The sequence below is a fragment of the Mastigoproctus giganteus genome, chromosome 3 (genome assembly GCF_048544385.1).
Source record: "Mastigoproctus giganteus isolate SK-2022 chromosome 3, ASM4854438v1, whole genome shotgun sequence".
Classification (NCBI taxonomy): Eukaryota; Metazoa; Arthropoda; class Arachnida; order Uropygi; family Thelyphonidae; genus Mastigoproctus; species Mastigoproctus giganteus.
Window position 1 is genome coordinate 92,748,652 of NC_143577.1, and position 20,331 is coordinate 92,768,982.

At 35.6% G+C, this 20,331-nt stretch overlaps 1 protein-coding gene across 1 annotated transcript in view; it reads left to right on the plus strand.

Moving 5' to 3' along the window:
- Positions 1-20,331, plus strand: part of LOC150088154 (uncharacterized) — a 611,850-nt gene that overhangs the window by 187,239 nt on the left and 404,280 nt on the right. Inside the window, exons 16-17 of the mRNA XM_090369355.1 lie at positions 9,046-9,153; positions 16,660-16,754. Of these exons, the coding sequence (XP_090225481.1) occupies positions 9,046-9,153; positions 16,660-16,754 (203 nt within the window). The remainder of the gene's footprint in view (positions 1-9,045; positions 9,154-16,659; positions 16,755-20,331) is intronic.

The following is a 20,331-nucleotide window of genomic DNA, read 5'->3' on the forward strand; positions in this document are numbered from 1 at the left end:
AATAGATATGCACAAGTTTGCCTTTAGCCAACAGATTAGTTGATTGCTGGAACAAACTTCATTCTGATGTTTTGGAAATGGATGACCTGAATAAATTCAAGAAAGAATTAGACAAACTGTTGTAAGAGATGGATAGGTGAAATGGGAAGGTTTTTTTTTCTGGTTAATGGTTTAAAAACTTGTTTTCTTATGTTACTCAACTTTGAACAAATTTGGTAAAACTCAAGAAGCTGTTGTTGATATTTCTAAGGCATTTTCTGACATATAGCATTAGCATTAATAGAGGCATATGATGCAAGAAAGCAAGCATATGCAGCATCAGTCAAAAAAAAAAAAAAACACACTCCCATTTCACCCCTCCATTTGTTCCAAGTACCTGCCCAGCTCAGCCTTAAATTTATTTAGGCTATCAACTTCCACAACAAAGGATGGAAGTCTGTTCCACCACCAACCACCCGCTGGCTAAAGGCAAACTTCCGCACATCTACCCTACATCTGTCTTTTCTCAATTTGAATTTATACCCTCTCAAATGATTATTCTGAACAAGAGGAAAAATTCCATCAGCATTGAGCATGCTCAAACCATTCAAGGCTTTATACACCTCAATCAGATCACCTCACAGGTGCCTAGTCTCCAGACACTGTAATTTGCAAAATTTAATCCTTTCTTCATAAGAGCAACACTTTGTTCCATTCACTAATCTTGTTGCCCTTCTCTGTACTCGTTCTAACAGCTCTACATCCTTCTTAAAATGAGGCCTCCAGACCTGTATACAGTACTCAAGGTGTGGCCTGACCATCGCCTTATATAAGGGGATAATCACCTCCTTATCCCTGCTAGAAAAATTCCTGTATATCATTGACAAGACACTATGAGCTACTCTTGCAGACCATCTGCACTGGTCAGAAAACTTCATATCTGCCTGCACAATTACCCTCCAGGTCCTTTTCGTTCTCTACCACTGTCAGTGTAGTACTACAGAGTTGATACGTCACTCTGGGGTTGCTGCTTCCCATATGTAGTACTTTACATTTGTCAATGTTAAACTTTATTTGACACCTCTCACAATATACACAATATACATTGTGTTTGGCATGAAGGGCTTCTAATCTCTCTCATCTTATAGCCTACCCATTGTTTTTTTGAAGTTTTTAATTTTCTCTCTTCACAATCACTGCGATTTTCTCTCTTAACTTCTAAACAATTAGTGTTACAGATATGTAGCTTTGTCTTACAACTTCTCCTCTAATGCTGGTGTTTCCCAAGGTTCAGTTCTTTCTCCAGCTATTTCTTCTTGTATATTAATGACCTATTCCCACTGACTAGAAATCCTATCCATAGTTCTGATCATACCAAACTATACAGTTGACATAGATGGGCAGTGCAATGTTGAGTCAGTTTGATGTGACATAACCACTGGGAAAGAAAAAATGAAAGTAGGAGTTCATTATAGGCCTAATGAGTACAATGAACAATTACACAGAGAAATAGAATGGGCCAATAAATCAGATTGTGTTATAATGGAGGATTTTAACTTCCCAGATATTGACTTGAACTTGTGGATTGGTCACTCGCCCACTAGCAAAACTTTTATGGATTTATTGGATGATTGTTTTCTGCAGCAACATGTTCGAGAGGCAACCAGGGAGGGTAATACTCTTGATCTGGTTATCATCAGTGATTATTCGTCGGTCTCAGGCGAGGGTAGCATGGTTTTTTTCCCAGAAACTTGGATTTTTCATCCAGAAAACAGAAAATCAACCTCAGAACACACATTCTACAGACAAAGGAAACACTCAGTGACAGTCATCACAGTGTACTGATGTGGGATTTATTTAAAGATATAATTACCATCAGGGGTAAAGGGAAGAGCTTTTGCTTCCGTAAAGGTGACTATAGTGGTCTCAGACAGTTTTTAAATTCTGTACAGTGCAACCAACTGATGATGTCACCAGCAGCAAATTCTAAGTGGGAAGCATTCAAGGAACTAATCGTGAAAGCTACTAGACTTTTCATATGGATTAAGCTCATATGCTTGCTTTCTTGTATCATATGCCTCCCTTACTACTACTACACCACACTACATTCATCCTTCCAGTTTGAGAAACCCTGTCTTGTACAAACAGCTCCAACTTCTCAAATATACCCCACCAACCCCCCTAAATGTTGATCTCCAGATAATTCTCCAGTGGAACCAAGAAAACTTAGTTAACTTCAATCCTTCTAAAATTCAATCCTGTCTTATTTCTCACAAATAAGATTCTACTGCTCCTATTCTTATCTTTGATGATACTCAGATTTCTAGATAAGATCACGTATCTCTGTTAGGGATTAGCCTAACTTCTAATCTCATTTAGCATTAGCAAATATTGCTTCCTCTGCATCCAAAAAGCTCTCATTGGTAACTAAGTTAGTAGGATCACCATCCTCCCCACACCAAGTAGAAAAGACCTGAGTTCAGGTACTGTCAATGATGTTAGGAGTTTTTATGGGCCTTTTTCACAGCATGGCTGAGTTAGTCGGTCTCAGGCGAGGGTAGCATGGTTTTTCTCCCAGAAACTTGGGTTTTTCATCCAGAAAACAGAAATTCAACCTCAGACACGCATTCTACAGACAATATATGCAGAGCAATATGGCCTTAGTCGCTAATGCTCCTAAAATTTACTACAACAACAACAACAGCAGCATCTAGAAAACTGGATTTTCTTTTTTTCTCTCGGCATTACTTTTCTTCTAAACAATTACTCATGCTTTACAAATCTCAAATGGTAGGACATGGAATATTGTACTCTATACAGTATTTCACACCCTGTCATGGAATATTATTTTTACATTTTAGGTGGTGCTCCCAAAACCTCTCTCAATCTTCTTGACTCCATTTAAAAGAGCATAGTCAGGTCAGTTAATGTCCCATCTCTCACAAAGAGATAGGGCATTAATTGTTTCTGCTGCATGCTTCTATAGCATTAGTGTTAGCATTGACATATGATGCAAGAAAGCAAGCTTATGCAGCATCAGCCAAAAAAAAAAAAAAAAAAAACACTTTATTTCACCCCTCCATTCGTTCGAAATACCTGTCCAGCTGAACCTTAAATTTATTTTTAGGCTATCAACTTCCGCAACAAGAGATGGAAGTCTGTTCCACCAACCAACTACCTGCTGGCTAAAGGCAAATTTCTGCACATCTATCCTACATCTGTCTTTCCTCAATCTGAATTTATGTCCTCTCAGGTGATTATTCTGAGCAAGAAGCAGAATCCCATTGGCATTGAGCATGCTCAAACCATTCAAGGCTTTATACACCTCTATCAGACCACCTCGCTGGTGCCTAGTCTCCAGACACTGTAATTTGCAAAACCTAAGCCTTTCTTCGTAAGAGCAACCCTTCGTTCCATTCACTAATCTTGTTGCCCTTCTCTGTACTCGTTCCAGCAGCTCTACATCCTTCTTGAAATGAGGCCTCCAGACCTGTATACAGTACTCTAGGTGTGGCCTGACCATTGCCTTATACAATGGAATAATCACCTCCTTATCCCTGCTGGAAAAATTCCTGTATATCATTGACAATACTCCATGAGCTACTCTTGCAGCCCGTCTGCACTGCTCAGAGAACTTCATATCTGCCTGCACAACCACCCCCAAGTCCCTTTCATTCTCTACCACTGTCAGTGTAGTACCACAGAGTTGATATGTTACTCTGGGGTTGCTGTTTCCCATATGTAGCACTTTACATTTGTCAATGTTAAATTTCATTTTCCACCTCTCGGTCCATCTGCTCAACCTTTCCAGATCCTGTTGCAGCAGTATAGCATTAGTAGTGTCCTTAACAATTCTGCCAACCTTTGTATCGTCTGCAAACTTGGACATTAAGCTTGATATATCATCATCAATATCATTTATAAATACAGAAAACAATAATGGACCCAAAACTGAACCCTGAGGGACTCCACTCATAACATTAGTTCACGATGAGCAGTGTCCATTGATTACCACTCTCTGTCTTCTCCCCCTCAACCATCCCTTTATCCATAGCAGCAATTTGTCTCCAATGCCACACTGCTCCAATTTGTGCAGCAGTCTTCCATGTGCAACAGTATCAAAAGACTTTCTAAGATCCAAATATATAATATCAAAGTTATTCCCTGCATCCAGTTCTTTTGTGACTGCATCATAGTATCCAATCAAATTGGTCAGGCAAGACTTTCTCTTAACAAAACCATGCTGTGTCCGAGCTATAACTGAAGTCTTGTCTAGATGATCCTGCAGTGCTTCTTTAACCAATGCCTCCATTAATTTTCCTGGGACGGAAGTTAAACTCACAGGTCTATAATTACTTGTGTAAGCCTTGATCCTCCTTTGTGAATTGGGGTCACATTTGCACATCTCCAGTCTATGGGTACTTCCCCTGAGTCCAAGGAAGCTCTCATAATTATTATAGGTACTTTTATGCACAGTATCCTTCTGAACTAGCATCTGTAATTCACTCACTGTCTTCCAAACCAGCCAGAAGACATATTACAAACAGACAGCATCCAATCCGTTCACTGTTGAACTCCAAATTCACAGAATAAATTTTTTCCTCTTATTTTTTACTTCTTTCTGCTTCTATTTTCCGGAACAACCTTCCTTCATGTGTACTTTACAAAAAATTGCAATCTAATGTCAATGATTATCATCTGCCTTCCTAACCTTCCACTTATAAATATATATAATGTTAAGTACTATAGGCTATAATACCTTTGGGGTTTTTGTATTTAACAAAAAAGAAAAAAAATTACTAAGATCATTTACAATACAGCCTTAAACATTTCAATCAGGTCTTCTTGCAGCTGCTTAGTTTCCAGATGCTGCAATTTGCAGAACTGAAGTCTTTCTTGGTAACAGCACCCTTTTATGTCCCTGACTAATTTTATTGCTCTCCTTTCTGCTCATTCCAACAGATCCACATCCATCCTAAAATTAGACCTATGAAACTGCATTATGTCCCTGCTTGCAAAATACCTTTATATCACTGACAGAACTCCATGAGCTGTCTTATCAGCCTGTCTGCACTATTTTTTGTATTCTGTATTGTTTTGAATGTTGATTACCAAGAAACAATTTTGAAGGTTTTCATAAGATTTTATTTTTGTTTTTTTTTTTCATGTTAGTATCCTAATACCATCTAAGATTACTTTCACAAAAATTCATGGAGCACTTGGTAATAATGAACAAAATATATATTTGTTCAAAAAAATTAATAGTGTATTGTCTCACACTTATACATAATGACTGCTTCAATTTCTCCCAGAAGACCTTATTTCTAGTAGAAAGCTAGTAGTAATGTGTACCATTCAGGGCTTGGAATGTATTTAAATGCACTGGAATGCCATTCTGGTTCACCACACATGCATCAGTAATATCATGTGCTTACTTGATTATTAAAAATAAGATATTTTATTAATGAGCATTCATTTCATAAAATTTTCCATTTTGATCTCTAGTTCTACTCTTCCTAATGAATTCTACTGACAAAGAAAGCAATCTTGGCTTTGGCCTAATTCTGTGTTCCAGTCTATTCCAGTGAGGTTCAGTCAGGTTAAAGAGTAAATCTGTGCTAGCCACTGTAATGTTCTGATATTTTTCACTTCAAAATGTTCTTCATAATTCATGCTTTGCAACATTGGCTATTTTCATGTCGGGTGGTATAAAGACCACTTCTTTAAATTTGTCACAATATGGAACTCACAGAATTATTTGGGATATCAATATAGGATGGAGCATTCATGGTTCTATGCAATGGGAAATGTTCTTCAGTGCATGACACTTCCTTTTTCAACTTTTTATTTCAGCTCGGGTAATATGTATTTTCCAGACTTTTCCCATATTGAAACAAGTCCATCAAACTGAGAGCTTGTAACATGTAATCTGAAATTTTTAATATACCTTCCTAAATACAGACAAACTTTTTTACTGCAGTCATCTCTGAACTGATTTTTTACAGTTTTTTTTACCTTTTGCAATTATTATATATATATAAAATTTCAAAATTTTTTAAAAGTATTTGTACACACAAATAAGCAAAATGGTAAAGGTGAAGAAAGCCAACACGAGAATCATGGGAAATGTCGGCTAACTTACCCGGAAAATTAGTTTGCCGATACCGCACTCTAGTGCTGCTCGCTTGGTAAACAGACTGTAGATGTTATCGGTCTGGAGTCGAGAACAATATATCGATTGACTGGTAGGCCTGGCAAACAATGTACTGATTGGTGCATGAACACAACAGATGATAACATCAGTTTAGTATCACTTGCCCTAATCTCAGAAGCACTAATGGTTACTTGCCTCAATGGTAACTTGCCCTAATTGCACATGCCCTAATGAACACTTTCCATAATGGTGAAAAAAGGTCAGGTTATCTCCACTTGAATCCCAAGGGAGCTTGAACCCCTCCCAAAGTGGAGGGGGTAACTTGACATTTTTTATTTAGAATCATGGGTGGACTAGTGCACAAATTGTTTATTAACGAAATATTAATTTTTTATTACTGAATTTTTATTTTTAAAGACATTCATGCGGATACACACGTATCATAACATCAATCAATACCTCAATAGCTATTCACTATATATATATATAAAGAATCTTTCTTTCTTTCCCTATTATTTTCTAACCTACCATTTAAGGTCAGGTTATGAAATATAACAAAAAATAAAGAAACCTTTTCCTTTTGTCGTAACCAAATCTAAATCAATAATATAGTAAAAATACTCATGAACTCCAAAAATCTGGTTTTAATAATGAGAAAAAAACATAATAAAAAAGATAAAAATGAATGGAATGAAACTTTTTCAAAAAAAAAAAAAAAAACCAATTTCATGAATACAAATCATATAATTGGACCTCAGTAGCTATTCACAATTTGATTAATAATATTCCGAAATATCTTCATGATTTTTCCCATAAATTTGACGTCACATATATTCATTCATGTGACCCATCAACATATCTGTGCAGCTGCCATTTAGTCTTTTAGTCACAGTTTTTAGTCTCTTCCACTGGGCTTTGATGTTATTCATATGTGTTCCTGTATGTGGATTTTTCAAAATGTTCCCTGTGTTTCACCGTTAAATGTTTGTAATTCTTTTTTGCTAAAGCCGTAATATGCCTATATCCACACCATTCTTCTATTATGATGGTAGTATTTTTGCTTCACTGCTTCACTGATTTTATAATAATGCATAAAAGAATTTTTGCTTTCCTATTTTTTATGCATTTCATGGAGACGAATTTTGATTCTCTTTCAAATACTCCAAACACCCATTTCTTCTTAGCAGTTAAATTTCATCCTCTGTGATGTTTTGGTTTTACCAATACAGTTTTATTTGCTTCTATAGTTTTCCCTGATCCACCCAACTTAATGGGTTTTTTTTTTTTAACAATTGCAATTCGCAAATTTAGTTTCTTATAAAACTTAATTGCATTTACTTTTGAAATCTCCAGATGGAATGCTGTCATAATTACTGGCATGCATATTGACCAAAAGTATATAATATGCATTATCTTTTTTAATGAACGTTTTGTATTTTTCATAAAACTATGTTTTATTAAAGAAACTCACGCAGAACATTTTTTACAATAACAGAACTTTCCACATGACTCTGTTCATGATTCAATTAGTTTAAAATAATCATTGCACTTAAAACAGTACAATTTCGGTTTTATTAATTTAGTTTTCATCAAAAATTCAAGCAACATTTTATTTTCCTTACAAATTTCTTCCATCTTTAAAAGATTCGGTGCTACTATTACCTGTTCACCATTCATTACAAAGCTAATTATGCACTGTTCTTTACTCATAAATACACATCATAATGCCAACCAATGACTACACAGTAGCTTGTTGTCTTGATGCCGACCACCAATCATTTTATTATTTGCCACGTCTACCTGTCAATCAATGTATTGTTTTCGACTTCTGCTCCAGACCGATAATGCCTACCATGTGTTTACCGAGCAAGCTGCACTAGAGTGCGGTATTGGCAAACTTAATTTTCCAGGTAAATTAGCTGACGTTTCCTCTGTGGTTCTTGTGTTGGCTTTCTTTACCTTAGCCGTAGAAATATATATGTGCAGGAGCTTAACAGTCTTTTAAACTGGAAAATGGAATAGTCTAATACATTTATATTCATATTTTGCCTAAATTTTTTTAACTTTCCATTATAATTAATATTTAAAAAAAAGTTTTAAAAACACAGCATTTTTAAATATTTCATTTTTTATTAAACAATAAAAAGTTATGTACAAAAAGTATTGAAATACACGAAGAAAGGAGGATGGCATATTGGTACTGTCACAGAAGAATTCAATAAACAACCCAAAACTTTGGAAAAAGTTTGGACTGCTACAATTGGAGGTGCTACCACTGCTGTGCAAATACTTATAGGTTATCTCACCTTTAAACTGAAGATCCTCTTCAGTTTAAAGGTAAGATAAGGTAACCAACTATTCCAAGGCATGTTGCCTTCTGTCAGTCAGTAATTAATGCCTAACTGGTTATTTCTTTGATTCATTGTCATCTCTGGGCATTCATTTCTTCAGTCCACTTGAAAATGTGTAATTCCTGAGTAGTAGCACACACAGGCATCCTCTTCCCTGCCAGCGACATCCAACTATCGTTTTCCTCTGAACCTTTGTTAGCACCTTCTGTATACTTATTTTTTTTTGGCACTGATGTTTGAAACAAATTCCAGGCTAATTGCTGATCACTATGAATAAATATGCTAATTTTTATGAACTGTGAAAATATTAACATATAAATGTGTTTTATGATTCAGAGTTTTCTCAAATTTAAACTATCCTTTCCTCTGTTAGTCTAATTTAGTGATTTAATTCAGTCTAATAGGAGGAAAAGCTAAATACAGGTTTGCTGTATTTAGATTTTCCCCTACTTCTTTTTTACTATAATTGTTTGAATTTCAAAATTAAAACAACTGTATTGGTTATATTTTGTATTTAGAAGCAATATGTGTAATTTTTGTCTCTTTTTTTTTTTTTTTCAGATATTGATGAATGTTCTTCATTGACATGTGATTCTGCATCAACTGATTGTGAAAATACTCCTGGTGGGTTTTCCTGCAAGTGTAAAATTGGATTTGAACCAAATTTAGGTAGGATTTCTTAAACATTCTGCAAATAATTTGGCAGCTTTTCTTTAATATATTTACCAGATGATAATTTCTGCAATAAGAATACTTATGAAACAAACAGGGCAAAAAGGGAGGATGATAACCAAAATACTAGTTCTGATCTCACCAATGTAAGCACTAGACTCTATGAAAGTCACAAAACTGATAGGGAACAGAAATTCTAAAAAACCTATGAGGAGCTTGAACATTTTAAAAAGGATTATTAATACTAAAGGAGTTTTTAATAAAATAATCACTAATCAGAGAGAAAATACATATATGGAATTTATTTCTCGAGTTAAACAAAAAAAATATTGTGCTGGAGTGAAGATGCTGAACCAGATGTGGTATGTTGTTCATGCATAATAGGAACTCATGTTGTTCATGCATGTTATTCATGTGTGATAGACAAGAAATGCATGGGTTACTGTGATTGGCTAGAGAGTCAGCTGATGGCATTACATAGTGCACATTTAATAGGCTAGCTATGGTACGGGGTTCTTGCATTTCATTGTCAGTTGCATGACAATCTAAGCAGCATTGTAAAACATTCTGTTCAGTTATATTAAGTCCTCCACAAAAATATAGTGATTTTTCGACTTGTCACTCATTTGGAAAGGTCTGAGTTTGATTGAGAGCTGGGACTGGAGGAATTTTTAAAGTTCTCTTCAGTCAATGCTGTAGTTAGCCAGTCTCAAGTGGAAGGAGGAGGGATTCCCTCGCAGATAATTTCAGTTTTTCAGCCTGCACAACATGCAAATCCATGAACACAGTTCTGGAGACATAATATACAACAGTGCAATATGTATCTAAAACCACAGACAATAACATAAATTATATTAAGCACTTTTTATCACATTTTGTTCATAAAATATTTAGAGTCAAATGTGATAAAAGAATACTTAATATAAAGTTTACTTCAAAACTGTGTGAGTTTTATAGTAAAAAAAAATTTGTAAAATAATAAGAGGAGTTTACCTCAATATAGTACGTAGAACACTTTCATATGATACCCTCCAGAAATTAAAACGGAAAAAACTAAAAAATCAACAACTTACCGGTACATTAGAGTAAAATATAAATAATTAAATAATTAAAAAACCAATTTAACACAATTCAAATCAATTTAAAACAATTAAAAATCAAATTAACAATTAAAAGAATCTAACGAAAATATTCAAAACGATTTTTCTTCCTGAAGCTGACAACGCTTTTCAACCATATGTCGTGATCACAGGAATGAAAATTACCGAATCGGGTTAAACCTGAAACTTAAATACTGATTATTTGTCTTCGCGCATGCACGGAAGAAAAATCGTTTTGAATATTTTTGTTAGATTCTTTTAATTGCATTATTTTGATTTTTAATTGTTTTAAATTGATTTGAATTGTGTTAAATTGGTTTTTTAATTATTTATATTTTACTCTAATGTTACCGGTAAGTTGTCGATTTTTTTCGTTTTTTCCATTTTAATTTCTGGAGGGTATCATACGGAAGTGTTCTCCATACTGTATTGAGGTAAACTCCTCTTATTATTTTACAAATATTATTATCAACGTAGAACGTATTGAGTATTACAGCTCTGATTCATACTATCTAAGTAAAAAAAAAAAAAAAGAATAAATCTATGGTTAGCTTATTTTATTAAAATAGAAATATCTTTTAAAAAATAAATATTTATATTTATTTTTTAAAGGGTATCTCTGATGTGATTACATCTGCTGAACTCGGGTCAGGAAAGAATGAGAATTATACTTCATCCCTGACAAAGCCTGTAATATACTTAAGCAATATGTGGGCTTTTATTCAATTGCATACAACTCTGCTGAGTATGTGCTGCCGTCGGGTATCTTCTCAGATATAGTGTTATTTGGGAAGATGGCGGCAGACGTGACATATAACTCCGACTTTGAGCCATCAGTGAAGAGAGGCAAGAAGTTGGGGTATTTAGCTCAGTGGGCAGCGTATAGTTTTTGGTATACTGAGTTCAAAGTGGTGACCTTTCCCCACTGTTAATAGAGAAATTGCACATTGGTGTTCGAGCATGCCATGGTGAAGCTGGTTGCCTTGTGGATATGGCAACATTCTCTATGGTTATATTGAGCTCTCTGATTAGTTCCTGTACATGAATACCAAAGGGACGGTTGGAAATCTGGTGGGTGTTATAGTGATTTTCTCATTGTGGCTCAAAAATGGATGGCCACATGGGATGGCCTGGCAGGGATTTTATTTTGAAAGCATACTGTAAAGACAACTGTTTCTTATGAAGCGATAGTGATGGCTCAGATGCTTCGACATAGATACTTTGGACTGGAGATGTGTGAAATGCTCCAGTGGCAATATGAATCACCTGGTGGTGGATGGGGTCCAACCATTGACGTATGCTGAGTCTAGCAGATGAATATATCTGGGGAGGCGCCTCCGTAGCCAGGTGGGAAAGAGCAGCAGTGCGTAGCACACGCTTCTTGATTAGACCGGGGTTCGAGCCCGTCACCACCAAATACGGAGGATGCAGAAAGGTCAGGGAATGACCACCGCATATCCCGGAGCAATATGGCCTTAGTTGCTAATGCTCCTGAAAACTAAATAACAACAACAATATATCTGGGACCCATAGTCTAATTTAAATCACACGAGTGCATGATACAGGCATAATAAAGTGCATCGGTCAGCACCCCAGGAGATATGAGATAGCACGTAGGATGTTCAAGCCTCTCATGCATTTTGCTCAAAGTTTACAAATGTGCTGTAAAAAGATCAACTTTCTGTCAAATATGAGCCCCAAGAATCTAGTCTCAGATACTACTGGAACAGCATTTTGCCCTAGTCTCAGTTCAGGATGAAGATTACACTTGCGGAAAAGGTGCATGCAAGCGGTCTATTACGGAGAGAACCTAAAGCCATTATTCATTGCCCATGAGTTCAGGTGGTCAATGGCATGTTGCAGTTGTCTGTCGATTACCCTCATGTTGCAAGACTGACAGGATATGCTAAAATCATCAACATACAGGGACAATTCACAGTTGGAGGAAGTTGTTCTGTGATGGAATTCACTTTGATGGCAAAAAGTGTAACACTTAAGACGGATCCTTGAGATACTCCCTCTTCTTGGCTGAAAGGCCGAGATAGGGTGGCTCCTACACGAACTTGGAAGGAACGGTGGGTTAAAAAGTTTTTAATAAAAACTGGGAGATAACCTCTAAGGCCGATGCTATAGAGGATAGAATAACAATGAAATGAGGAGACAGCAAGAAACTTCGGATAAGAAAAATGAACATTTATAGCAGTTGTAAGAATTATCAAAAAGGTCACATTACAGAAGTCGATACAAGATGCTCGAAAATACGGTCACATGTCATCAATATGGCTAAACAGGGCTGACGATGGTAAACCATGCTAAAAATAAAGGTGTCTATAAGATTTTGTGGCAAAAAATCCCATTCTTCCACCAGTGCAGACCTTAGCTCACCAAGTGACCAAAGAGTTGGGTGTCAGAATGCAATGTGACACCCATGGGCACCCCACATGTTCGACTGGATGCTGATTGAGCTGGCCAGTCTCTGGTATCTTCGGTTTCAAGATATTCCTCCACCACTTGAGGTTGAGTTTTTCTGTTTTTTTGCCCTTGGAATATATCTTTTGTGAAATACATGTCACATGCAGGTCAATGCATACAGAAGTTGATTGATCGTTATTTGTTGAGATTCTGGACATGTAACCACGAGTGTTCTTACCAGGTGTATGAGGTGCGCACTAAACAAGGGCTACCAAAATAAGGCGCAGCTGGTGGCCACCCTCTTGTTAAGGGATTAGGTTCAAAAATCGTCAGGTGGCAGAATCTTGGGTAGGCAGAACAGATAATTGTGAAGTTTATTAGTTGTCATGAATCTAAGTATGATTCTATTTTTTCAAGATTTTATGCTGTTTCATTCTTCAAGGTGCCCCATAACTGGTGGAGTTGATGCAATGCTCTAATGAACTTTTATAGTATTAATGCCATTTCTATATAAATTCATAAATTTCAGTCATACTTTCTATTTTTAAGTTGTCAGTTTTTTTTGTGCTGGTGATATGACAGGCTTTATCATTCTTGCTTTTTTTTAAATTGCAGCTATAATCTGAATTTGGTGCTGGATGATTTACCAGATGATTGCATCTTAAATGTCAATCTGTTTCTTGCTCTATTTGGCTTCATCTTTATTAGAATTTATTATTAATTTAATACTAATAACAGTTGTTAGAAATGTAATGTATGTTATTTAAAACCATCTGGTTCAATAAAGTGATTATTATGATTATTACTTAGAAATATTGAATGGAATGCATTTCTGCTAGTAATAATTTGGTTAATAATGAAAAAATTTATTCATTAAAATTACTGTAAAGCTAAAAGGTCTATTGTTATTCCTGGTGGATAATATTTTCTATATATTACAGTTTGATTGCAACTGCTTCTCAAACATTTATTTACATGAAGTATTTTATAAATAAATTTCAAAAATATTTTTCAACAGAAAAACATTTTTGAAACAAAGGTTTATTAACCTTTGAATAATATAACAAACATTTACCGTTCCCAGTTACTGTTCTTCAGGTTGCACTGAATTTGTTTCTCATATATTGAACCCGGTACCACAGGCCTCTTTAATTTCATTTTCTCGAGTCATGGCCCTTATATGTAGTGTTACAGTGGAACTGCAGAAAACCTTCATCTTGATAGTTCTAAACAAACAACACCTCCGCTTCGCACATCGCATTATACCTAAAGGCTTCTGTTAGTTAACCTTTAACCATGTCCATATGAAGCATGCCTGTTTCAACTTTGGCCTTTGAACCTTGGGAGTATGGATTGGCTATTACACCTACAGAGAGCCACTGACAACAAGTCCAGACTTTATCCAGGAACTCAGAAGTTTGGTTTCTCCATTAACCTTTTCAAACCCGATTCACACTTTGTTCCCAGGCTATTCACGAATCTGATATTTACCACTCACACCAGCAGCATAAGTTTATTGGCCTAATCCGAGAGGTTCACACTTCCAACACCCTCAAGGATCCCACTGTAGACAATTCTCACTGTCTTAAACCTCAGCAGCAAGCACTTCCTGTGTGTGATGACCCATCTGATCTATCTACCTGTGTGTGATGACCTATCACACACTTCCTGTGTGTGATTACCTATCTGATGACCAGACCAAACTCCTCACCTTCGGTATGAAGTTTGCTATTCTACCATGTAGACCTCCAATCACACAACTTGCTACATTATTTCAGGCATCTTTGACCCGTCAACTTCCAACTGCCCATCTCCCCAAATATACTGCGAATGAAATTCGCTTCAAGACAGCTTCAATTCTTTAGTGTGTCTGCCCCACTGCCCCCTAATCTCAACCATTGCCAACATGCTGCCCTTCCTTAATTCTATCAGGAACAACAATTGATTGCATCGTCATTCTATCCCCCGACAAAGGACGCCCTACAGTTGTGATGGATTATCCTGAGTATCTAAGTAAGGCTCTCTCTCTCTCTTCTACTCGACCCTAAAATTATCAACCGGTGCAAAACCCTGCCATTAAAGCCTTGGAGCAATTGGAATCCAAGATAAATAAATTAGTTAAAGATTGGTTCAAGTCTGGGAAGATTTTGAAGTCCACACTTTGGCAATTACACGCCATGGGTTGCCAGCTCCATTTCTATGGCCATAGAAATGGAGACAATTGGTCTTCAAGGCATTCCTTGAAGACCAATTGTTTCTTGCTGCCCAATTCTCCAATATACAAACTGTCGAAGTACATCGCCTATCTATATTATTTCAGGCATCACATATAACATATAACAAACACTTCACCGTTCCTGGCATCATTCTCTTTATTTACTTACATTCCTATGCAGCAAGCCATCGTATATACCAGGAGTGGCCAATTTAATATGTGATGCGATCTGCTTTTTTCCTTCAAAATGTGCCGTGAATCTACCATCTCACAAATTTCATTGCACAAGGTGCACAAATCAGGGAAGACTGTATATTTAAAATTTTCGTTGTGATCGACGGAAATTAAATCCGCGATCGATACTTCCGTTGTTGTACTATAGACAGTTAGTTATTGACAATTCTGGCTGGACCCAGCAATGAGAAATCCTTCCTTTCCAGTGTTGGACGATAGTGAGTGCTCCCACCTCGTGTTCAAGACAGCCGGAGGCAATCACCTAGTTTCGTATGCGCACGCGCATACGAAAATGCATATGCGCATGCACATACGAAAATATATATGTGCACACACACATATATACGAAATTATATATTTCGTATATATATTCGCACATATATATAGAATATATACGAAAATATATATGTGCTCATACGAAAATGCACATGCGTGCGCATACATAAATACATATGTGCACGCGCATATGAAAATAGACATGCACATGCGCATACAAAAATATATATGCGTGTGCACATACGAAATATATATATGCGCATGTGCATGTCTATTTTCGTATGCGTGTGCACATGTTTATTTTCGTACGCGCATGTCGATTTTCATCTGCACATGCATTTTTTGTATACTGTATTGATTTTTGTATGTGCGCATATGCATTTTCGTATGTGCATGCGCATGTTAATTTTCGTATGCGCGTGTGCACTGAATATTAAGCTGTAACTTTCCAAATACTTTACAAATTTAAACTTACAATATACTATGGAATTTAAATTAACAAAGTAATACAGAAATTATACTGCTAACAAAACTTTTAACCACTAGTGAAATCAAATTTTTAAGAAATGAAAGTTACGAAATTCCCACCAAAATATTGATAACAAAGGCTATCTGAATATTAAGCTGTAGCTTTCCAAATACTTATTTAAATACAAAAATAAACTAATCTTCATGACTATGGGAATTCAAACTATATATTAACTACAGTTTATTTTATTAAAATAAAAAAAAACCACAATATTATTTCAAAAACTAACCTGCTTTGAAGAGCTTTAGAAATACGTAGACACACAAGTGATAAGTAACAGAACTTATGATTAAAATATGCGATGTTCAAAAGATTATCAGCAGGGTGAATTGACCCCCGGGTTCTCACATCTGGTGAGTATGGGCTTGGCACACCCAGGGTCCTGAGCTGGATATCATCATTCTTCTCCTTCTTGGTGATTCCCTTATATTTCTGACTTTTGTTTTCTCTCAGGGTAACTCAGAATTTTTTTTTTTTGGCTGGTGCAGCAAAAACCTCAGGCTTCCTTGCACTGTATGGCTAATAATAATAATAATAATAAAGACTGAAAAAAAGGCAATAGTAATGTGTATATTCCATTACACATTCAGATCCCATAGTTAAAGGATAATCATGACTACTGGTAATTTTAATAGCCTATTAAATCTGACATATCATATTATTTTTATCTGTAGAACTATATTTAAAGTGTATAATGTTGACTAATATTGAACTTATTCACTGCAAATCTTTTCTAGACTGTAGACCAGTTGGTGATTTAGGACTCAATAATGGTAATGTTCCAAATGATGCAATTAAAGCATCAGGTACAGAAAGTGGTTACAATAAAAATGTAAGTTGTATTTGTTTTGATAAGTTCTATTTATATCCTTCATTTATGTCTATTATAATAAAGGTATAATTTAACCTTCTATTAATTAATGAATATTTTTAATTTAAGTATTGTACCAGGTGGTCCCTGCCAAATTCAGGCAACCCCAACATATATTTACAATACCATACATACAGTATTACAGATACAATTCATAATATCGTACAGCAAATGACATCCGTTAAAAAATACGTAACAATATCCAAAGTCCATCCGCACAAGAACTATCCAAGAAGAAATGTGTAATACAAGTCACACACAGGAACTGCACGATCTTACTGAAATCATCTGATGTACTTATAGTCTGAGAGACAATGAGTTTTCCACAGCACAAGAAACTGCACATTACTACTGAGCCATCTGAAATGTTTATGTTCTGAGAAAAGCAATGGGTAATAATAATAATAAAGACTGAAAAAAAAGCAATAGTAATGTGTATATTCCATTACACATTCAGATCCCATAGTTAAAGGATAATCATGACTACTGGTAATTTTAATAGCCTATTAAATCTGACATATTATTTTTATCTCTAGTACTATATAAAGTACTATACAGGTGACCCTCGCTTAATGCTGATAATTCGTTCTGTAAAAACAGAGCGCTAAGTGAATCCGCGCTAAGCGAGCGCTGCATTCCCATAAGGTAACATATGTATTTGTGAGTTGCGGTCGGTGCCATAGGATATTTCCTAATCAATAATAAATGGTAGTGAGAAGATGCACAAATGTCGGTCAAAATATTTAATATTCAGATATTAGTACATATAAAATATTCTGCATTACATACGTATATAATTATGTGGTAACTACTTAGCAAAATTAAAATTAATTTTCGTATCAAAATTAAATTTAAAATTCCAATTAAAATCATGAATTTAATTGATCTAAATTGATTTAATTTAATTGATGAATTTAATCATGAAAAATGTGTCGATTTTAGGTTGAACTTTGGCCCTCTTCCAAATAAAATAAAATGGGTATTAATTTTAAATCCTCCGCAGCGTTACCACCCAACAATAAAGTCGACCGATCCTTCGCCGTTTTGAAACCTGGCATGTTTTTTTCTTCTTTCAATGTGAAACTTATTTTAGGAATTCGTTTCCACAAAAGTCCTGCTTCATCTATGTTAAAATCTTGTTGAGAAGTATAACACATAATATCCCCCTTCAATAATTTTAACAAGTTCTTTTTTTGAAAGTTTCGGCTCCTTCTGCACTTGCGGCTTCTCCCTGGAGTTTAAATCTATTCAACCAGCCCTTACTAGTTTTAAATGGTTCCACATTTTTTTTTTTTTTTTTTTTTTTTTAGGCGAGTTTTCTTCAGAACATCATATTGGCTAATCTCTCTCTCTCTCTTTTTTAATAATATTTAACTTAACTGAATTCTGCATTGGATATTATTTTCAATAAAATTAGTTAGTTAAAGTCTTTCCATTTCAATCCTAATAGCCGGACTAGCCCTAGTTGCTTGCAGTGGAACAGCTATCTTTCCCGCTGCTAAAATTAATTCTTTATTTTTTTTATAATTGTTGTAACAGTTAAACTTGCAAGTCCTAAATTATGGCACACATTCGCTTGTCTTTGACCGGAATCGATTCGCTTCAAAACGTCTAATTTGATTTTCAAATTCAGTCTTTTTCTTACATTTATAGTTTTCGTACTGCACTCAGACGTTGCTTTTTCATTCTTATCGGCCATTATTATTAACTCTTCGAAAATGTAACTGCATTGGTTGCATTAATTATGATACAATGTTCATGTAAACTGTTCGTTTCGCACGATGTCTAATACGGTACTGAGTGATGACTAGACTTCAGATAAATGCATATAACGCAAATATTACAAGCAATATACTTGATCATTTTTTAAAATGTTGATCTCGGAACTACGTAACAAGTGACTGTACTGCAATTAAATTAGCGTGCGAGAAAATTTCACTGAGCGTGGGAAAATTTCTCAAGTCGGCGTGGGAAACGTTTTAATGCCGTTTTGCTATTCATTTTCAAGATATCGACTTCATCAAATGAAACGATTTCGTTAAATATGCCAAAAATGCAATCTGTAAAAGACCGTTATAATGATCTATGACAGCGTTATAATCAGATAGGGGTTATAATATAAGAACAGCGTTATAGCGAATCAGCGTAAAGCGAACCGCGTTATAACGGGGACCTGCTGTTTATATACCACCTAAAGTCATGCAGCACGAGGAACTGCATTTGCTAAACTTGTAATGCATAGAACAAGAAAGTGTAGCAAAAAATCACCAGAGAAACTGTACTAATAATGACATGTGATTGCCCAGCTCGATTAGTGCAGCACAGTGAGCTGCAATAGATGTTCCTCATCTGGGACTAACAGAGGTGAATTAGGATCCCTAATTATTTTATCTTTTTCACATACTGGAGATAAGCTCCACCTAAAGAAACCACCGGGTTCCTAGTCACTGATAGGTGCCCTTTCAATGTTGTACATGTTGTTAGTCCACCTGTTGTTCATTAGTAGATCATCTCTGTATGAAGATTTATGCAATGCACAACAATAAGTGCAATGCAAATAGCTGTAACTGATGGTTCTTCTTTACTCTGAAATGATTTGGGCATCATTGCCTGCACAGGATAAGCTATAATCCCACCAATAATTAGAATGGTACTGCACATTCTGCACTTACCCTGTTGAAATATTGAAATCTGTTCCAATAATCTTCGGTCAGGTTGTGCTGCAGTCAGCCACAAGAACCTTTTACACAATGCAACAATTAATTTCCTTGCTCTTCCATTTGTAACATGATTAACAATCTTTGAACTACTGGATGGCAAATTCTTGGAAGGATTTGAAATCTGCCTCTGTTCCTACCAGACTTTGTTCACATCCTGCTATTAATTCCTCTCTAAGAATGGAGTACTCATAACAATTATATGATATATGTCCAACCAAGTTTCATTTTTTCCAAAGATGCAATCAGAATGGTCCAAAATACCTAATTCATTTTTTGTAAAGTTACGATATGTAACTTTGAAAAAGATTATCATGTCCTGTCAAGAACAAGGTGGCATGAAAATTTGAACTAAAAACCATCTGGACCAAGATTTACTGTTAATATTTACACATGTTTAATTGTAATGCAACCCTTAGCACTATCATTCCATTTCTTCTGCCATTCACCAACCACAAGATCCCAGATACAGTTCTTCTCTTCTCTTCTCTTCTTTGTATGCACCAGCACAATTAATTTCATTTGATAGATGCATGTATGGTACTCCACGCCTTAAGTTAAAACAACACATTGACTTGAAGACTAAATGTAGGTCTAGAGGCAGCCATCTGGTCACAATGTGCAATGCATTGTTCGAAACAGTTCTGCAGTCTTTGTAACCCACAGTCTAACCACAGTTAAACCATTGCACACCATAACTAACCATTGGCAAGAAGATGCAGTCATAGATCAAATTTAGTGTTCTTCCTTTTATTTCCCAGTCCTTCTTTGTTACTAGTGCAATCATTCCAAATAAATTCTAGATCTTATCTGCTATGTAA